At 43.2% G+C, this 7092-nt stretch overlaps 1 protein-coding gene across 1 annotated transcript; it reads left to right on the top strand.

The window, feature by feature from the left end:
* Positions 1–5694: 5694 nt before the first annotated feature.
* Positions 5695–6691, top strand: LOC118408343. The gene is made up of 2 exons (XM_035809037.1): positions 5695–5758; positions 6189–6691. The coding sequence occupies exons 1-2, from the start codon at positions 5695–5697 to the stop codon at positions 6689–6691; spliced, it is 567 nt and encodes a 188-aa protein (XP_035664930.1).
* The last annotated feature ends 401 nt before the right edge of the window (positions 6692–7092 follow it).

The raw sequence follows: 7092 nt of genomic DNA, 5'->3' as shown, positions 1-7092 counted from the left end.
CCCCAACTTTTGTCCTATTTCACCAAGATATGACCAAGGTATGACAAGGTATGACCAAGGTATGGTTAAGGTATGACCAAGTGTATGACCAAGGTATGACCAAGGTATGACCAAGGTATGACCAAGGTATGACCAAGGTATGACCAAGGTATCACCAAGGTATCACCAAGGTATGGCCAAGGTATGACCAAGGTATGACCAAGGTATAGCCAAGGTATGACCAAGGTATGACCAAGGTATGACCAAGGTATGACCAAGGTATGACCAAGGTATGACCAAGGTATGACCAAGGTATGATCAAGGTATGACCAAGGTATGGCCAAGGTATGACCAAGGTATGGCCAAGGTATGGCCAAGGTATGGCCAAGGTATGACCAAGGTATGACCAAGGTATGACCAAGGTATGACCAAGGTATCACCAAGGTATCACCAAGGTATGGCCAAGGTATGACCAAGGTATGACCAAGGTATAGCCAAGGTATGACCAAGGTATGACCAAGGTATGACCAAGGTATGACCAAGGTATGACCAAGGTATGACCAAGGTATGGCCAAGGTATGGCCAAGGTATGACCAAGGTATGACCAAGGTATGACCAAGGAAGGAATCTTTTCAATGGTTATAGTTATACCCTCGGGTGTTTCAATTATACAAATACAAAAAGGAGTGCAGTCCCTTCCAAGAAGACTGCACAGGCCCTTATTTGCATGGCGACGGCATCTTTGTAACAAAGCATACATCGACTATCATGTTCAAGGCATTCGAGAGGGAGGAAACATCAGTCGTAATCAAGAGCCGAAAAGCAAAAGAAAGACAACCTCTTACTAGTGTCATTTTAGAGATTACCAGTGTGTGAAAGAATGTCTAAATATTTTACATCTAAAGCAGTGGAAGACGAAACATTTTATTTCCAAGTGTTCAATTAAACAAGCCGAAAGAATCACTTTGTTTAGAGAAACCACAAAGACATATCCCAACTTCCCCACATTCACAGACGAACAGAAAGCCACTTTTCTCTTGAAATCGCAGAACCCACAATTTGTAGAAAAAGTATGGCTTTTCGTCTTCCTCTGCTTCCAAAAAAGAAGTTAAACCCAACCTGTTCAGAATTAGCAAACACTACTATTCAAGTAGCCTCGACTGTTAATCGCTGTTGTCACTTGTATATTTCCTCTTATGCGTGTACCATGTACTTGCAATTAGCCTCCGGGCATGAACTTGCAAGTAAACTTCTATTATAATAAACTTCTATCATTGATTAGCCAGAAAAAGGCCATTATCCACGATGCCAATTCTGTTATTTCTAAGCAGATGTTGGGTGTAAGCCGATCGTGTTGTTTTCTGCCTCAGGCTTCTCTGACAGCTACTCACACTTTTCGTTTCAGTCACGGGTGATGTGGAGGATGAGGACATTTATATTGTGAGTACTTTTTCGTACTTTAATTCATAGGTAGGATATAAAAAAACTGCTCTCCAACAGATCTCTCCAGTGTTATCAACGAAAGATATCCAATGGTGTCTGAAATGTCTGACCGTTTCCAACATAATATCCAGTTGCTTGAGTAACTGCTTTTTGGCGTATCTTATTGTTAGTGTTTCCTCTAAATGCTTTCTATTCAAATACATTTTCAATGTGTAAAAAGGTGGGTCAAGACTGACGTGATGTATATTTTATTTGCAGGGAGGCCGTGGTTCCCGTGGCGGTGGTTCCCGTAGCGGTGGTTCCCGTGGCGGTGGTTCCCGTGACTATGGCGGGGCCACTCAGTGACGACTGAAGCTGTGTAGTCGACAGCTTCGGTGGTACGTACATATATGGTACCCTAATTAGATCTTTTGGCTTCGTAAATCCTCGATCTGTACGCATAAAACCTCAGGTACGGTCCAGGGAAGAGAAAACAGAACAGGCAGCAAGACTCCCTCTCCGCTCCAAGTGAACGCGCGGGTTTCCTTCTTGTATCTATCGTAAAGTTAGAATTACTTAAAGGCACCAGGGTGGCACTGATGGGTTCGAAAGATTATTCAACGAATTTAAGAGATAAAGAACGAATTTCCATACGTTCTGTGCATTTTGTTGTCTTCTACGTCGTACTTTTACGTATTACGCAATATCTATATCATCCTCATATGAGGATGATCTGAACTGAACTGATCATTAAAAAAATCGACGAAAACAACACAACAGTACCGCAGGGAACGAACCCTGCAATGCCGTACTGGTGCCCCAAGTTCAGTGAGATGCCACCTTTGCCGACAGGGTGCCCCTGGATTAACAGACATGATTGGCTGAATCTTTACAATAGATTATACTCACTATTTGTGTTTTTATGTTTTTATTTTATCATTTGCAATTGAATTCTAATTCAAAATAATTATTGAAGTCGCACTGTAATTCATGACAAACACGGGAAAGGTGGTGGATTGAGAAGGTAGGTAAATAAGACTTTCTTGTACGCTTGTAATGAATGTTATATTGATCTTGTTTTGCAGGAAGTTTCGACAGCGATCTCAATGGAGAGAGGGTGTCTATCTATAGAGGCGGTGGTGATAACAAGCATATTCTTTTTTAACCTTTATCTTACCTTGAAAATTACATCTCTACGGCCTTGGCCGTTCAATGAGGGGGTGGTAAGGAGTCTTTTTGACAATGACAAATCAATATTGCAATTAATCATATTCGGTAAATGAAAATAGTTGTTCGATATAAGATCAGTCCATACATAATGGCCATAGTCAGTCCATAGTCACCCGACGCAACATGTTTCTGAATGTTACAATTGAAGCCGCCATAGTGGTTCTTCAAGCAGGTGTAGAAGTCGGGCTTGCTTTGAGCGCACTTGGCAGTGTTTCTCCCTGCTGCTGCGCTGGATGTTTTGGGCATTTTAACTTCCCAGAACTGGTTGCTTGGTTAGAGTAGGCCACACTGACTAATTATACGGATGACATCCGCTGGAGACCCAAACCTAATGCGCGAGGGCGAACAAAAAAAAGATCCAGCAAATAAATGCTGCTAAAAACAGGACTAAATACCCAGACCCTTCTTTCACAGGCTTGTTTTTTCTGATGTTCACCTCCTGTAAGACCCATTTGGTGCGCTTTGCTACGTTATGCCGCATATATGAATACGGAACACTCATACAGGCGCCATGTATGTGTAAATCGACATTTTTCTTTTGTAGCAGGACGAGAGTACGTCCCAGTCGGTTATCTGTGAAAATCAACAAAAGTTCAGAAATCACCACCAAATACGCTGAAAACAAGCCCCACTTGTTACGTCTGCTTGTAAATTAGGCCTTGATGTTCCGGTCAAGGCGGTACATATAATATTTTGTTCTTTTTGTAAACGACTTATCACATTCAGGGGCAGCACTGCCCAATGTTGATAACACTGGTTTCCTGTAATGATCATACGTAGTGTTTAAAGGGGTTTTCCTCTCCACACGGGAGTGTTATTTTCCGATAGATATTAATTTTAGGAAGTAATAAATGCATACTATTTCATATTATACGATAAAGTAACCAGTTGCTCCACGTGTCTCAATAGCATTCAGTCTTCTACTTAACTCCCCAAGTACCCTCTAGTTGAATTAATCCTACGGCTGAATACAATGCAAAACTTTTAGGTAAGGTTACAAAGCTAATTTCAGGATCTCTAAGAAATTTAGTCTTGTTATGTGTTCTTTGCTATGATATCTTATGAGCAATTTGCCTTCTCGGTGTGCTTAGCGATCGTCCGCAAGCATGCACGATAAACAAAGTGTCTGCGCGTATAGGGATTGCATGGTATGTCCTTTAACCGCAAGTACATGTTAGAAGATACATTCCTTTTATACTTTGTAATGACCATCTGTAGTCGTTGGAATAAATGGGATACACTTAAGAACACCGTTTGCACCCGTTTGTAATTTCTGTATTGTAGTCAACACTCTTTCACATTACATTTACAGCTATCGTCTAAGTATCAAAGTTACATGTATGATTATCAATCTCAACCATAAAAAAAAGCACTGACCGGAAGCTTCACAATAATGCACTACTCTAGTCATAGGACAAATATAGTTGAGTTATGTGTAAACGGAAGGTGAGAAGACAGAACCTTCGATTTGGTTTGATACCCAGTTTGTTCGCTATTATAGGCCGCACACATGATTGGCATCCCCCAAAAAATAATGAAAAATATTTCCATAAACGAAAGTATCGACAATAGATGTAGAAATGATAAACATACAGATCATAGGGACTGTCTATGGGTCCAGAGTAGACTTACCTACAAGGCAACAAATGATACGACGAGTTCGATATAATTTGTGGTCGCAGCTTCACACATTTTACACATCCCATGAGTCACTGCGTTTCCAACGTTCTGACCAACCAGAGAGTCAGCACAACTGGACTGAACCATGAAGAAAGTATTAGGGGTGACAAGGTACTCTTCAAAGAATGCAATAAGGTCTCTGAATGACAAAGATTGTTGAATATATGTTATCCACGACAAGTCACATAACTAGATGTTATCCAACCAAATAGGCAAGACGTACCAGCGAGTTACACGCCTGCTTCTCCCTCCCGCTCTGTAGAGAGTGCTTGCTTCCATCGCTACATTACGCCTTGACATTAGAACCTGACCACCTGTTGGATTGTGCCATTTCTTTATTTCCTCCTCCAAACACAACAGTCGTGCCGTCGGTGTACTGAAAATGTCTTCCGGGAAACTTGTCATGGACCAAGGTGAGAAAAAAGCGTTTCCTTACCAAATCTTTTAACCCGTCCCGTTATCAATAGAATAGCAATATCTTTTAGAACATGTTTACTTTCCTTGATACTTGTTAGTTGTTAAACTTTACCAAGAAAGAGGAACTTCACAGCACTTTTCTTAAATCTTCCCTCTGCTGCATATCCTCATAACCAATATGTAATTGATAGACAAAGGGCTACTTCAGTGTGTTTTATGTTGAAATTGGTAATATTCCCTGTAGGTTTCGCCCCTTCCTTGGCAGGTCTGGGCCTGACCCGGCCGTACAAGAGGCAGGGCTGGCGGTGGACGGGCCTGGTGCTCCTGGCGGGAGGCTGTCTGGGCGGGGTGCTGGTGTGCGCCGTCCTCATGCCGCTGGTCTACGTCACCATGTCAGACCTGCAGCTGGAGGTGACCGAGCTCAGGAACCTCTTGGTAAGGCTACTACTTGACATTTGCAGCCTAAGAAAATCAATGAAAAGGCAACTTTTTTTAACATGAAGTACAAGCTAAGTAAGTTCAGAGGGATAATTTTGATCGTGACACTCACGCTGGGAAAGACCGCCGGTCTTATCGCTAAGAGTGTTGGGACATGCTAAAGCTGTGGCGCCCGGCACCTCTTCTTTGCATCCCATTTTAGAGAACGTCCCTGGCCGGCCGAACTTGGGAACTCATTAGTTGCTAAGTCAAGTGAGGGTATTGTGTCAAATTAATCAAATCAACAACGCCTCAAGGCCCAAGTTCTTAAGGCCATCTGACAAAGTTCTCAATAACATAACACAACACCGAAACCAAGCAACGGTGGGAAAATGGTAACAAATGCACGCCATGTACTGTTACGGATCATTAGGCTAAGGAGATGGGGGTATTATCTACCTGCTTCAGTCGTTCATATTGTTTCCATTTGTTACCAATAGATTACCCGTCCTGCACAGACCGTCTCGCCTGGTACAGAGGACCGAGAGAATGCCAATGCTGCGGGCGGGGCGCACAGGGAGCGGAGAGCGGCCGACACGTCCATCGTGGACGTGTACGTGCGGTGGGGGAGGAAGAATTGTAGTGATAATGCCAAGACTATCTATTCCGGTAGGCAAACTGAAGACCCGAACGACTCACTGTAAAAAAGATCGTTTCAACTAAAGTCCTGTCAACAACCTGTCACGCATTAATCAATTAACTCACACTGACATTGGAAACATGTACTAGTAACCTCTTACATGTAGATACCATTGATACTATAGAGAGTGTTTATTTGCAAGTTCTTATTACCAGAGGGCTAATTGCAACACGAAACATTACAGTATATGGCAAAGAAATCACTTTATTGGTATTTATAACAATGGTGACAAGTGGGAACAAGTGGTTATTCTCATATGGATTGCTGAGAACCTAAGCTTTTCTGAGTTCGACTCCTTTTCTGGAAGCAGTGGATATTCAGAAACCATCCTGTCCTTTCACAGGTGTTGTGGGGAGTGGATGGTTCCACCACCACGGAGGAGGAAGTGACTACCAGTGCCTGCCCCTGGAAGGTGTGGAGTGGAACAACCCAGTAGCTGGTAATCAGCACAACAGCTACATGTACGGGGCAGAGTACCAGGTTAATAGTGATGGGTATTTCTCCACAGACACCATGGGGCCGTATATCTCTAACCCTTATAACTATGACGTCCCCTGCTCTGTGTGTCTGGCCGTTCGTCGGTCCTCACACGTCATGATCCCCGCCCGCCTGTCCTGTCCCACGGGGTGGAGTAAGGAGTACAGCGGGTACCTGATGTCATCTCGTCACAACCACAACAGCAACAAGAACTTCATCTGTGTGGACGGAGCTCCCAACCTAAGGGCGGGATCATTTGCTGACCTAGATGGAGCCCTGCTGTACCTGGTAGAGGCGCAGTGTGGCTCTCTTCCCTGTGGGCCCTACATCAGTGGCTATGAGCTGACCTGTGTGGTCTGCACCCTGTGAACAACCAGTTACTCAACTGGGCGACAACGTCCGCATATTTCCCTTCACTGTCCGGCCTTACAAGTGTGTGTCTGTTAATTCGCCTGTGCAACAAGTGATGGTATCTCTTGTGTGATAAAGGTCACTTTTTGTGTGTAGTAGTGCTATTGTTGTGTGTGTGTCTAGTACAAGTGATTTTTCTTGGCAAAATACAAGTTATTTGTGTTTTTTGTGTGATGCAAGTGATGATGTTTTTATGTAATCAAGTGACTGTGATTTTTGCGTCAAACAAAAGTGAATGGATAAACTACATAGTATCCACATACATCGACTACGACTAGATCTACGGTGGAAGCCTCTAGAGTTACCTGCAGCATGCAGCTGCACTCTCTTCTTCTTGGATTCTTTGACTCTTTCTTTTT

Source organism: Branchiostoma floridae, unplaced genomic scaffold (genome assembly GCF_000003815.2).
Source record: "Branchiostoma floridae strain S238N-H82 unplaced genomic scaffold, Bfl_VNyyK Sc7u5tJ_1576, whole genome shotgun sequence".
NCBI classification, from domain to species: Eukaryota; Metazoa; Chordata; class Leptocardii; order Amphioxiformes; family Branchiostomatidae; genus Branchiostoma; species Branchiostoma floridae.
The sequence above is the reverse complement of the archived record's forward strand: the minus strand, read 5'-3'. Positions and strand labels throughout refer to the sequence as shown.

Excerpts from the sequence above, each read along its gene's own strand:
- LOC118408343 (XM_035809037.1), top strand. The coding sequence starts at position 5,695 with ATGCCAATGCTGCGGGCGGGGCGCACAGGGAGCGGAGAGCGGCCGACA. Across the intron at positions 5,759-6,188 it reads GACACGTCCATCGTGGACGT|GTGTTGTGGGGAGTGGATGG; the intron begins GTACGTGCGGTG and ends GTCCTTTCACAG.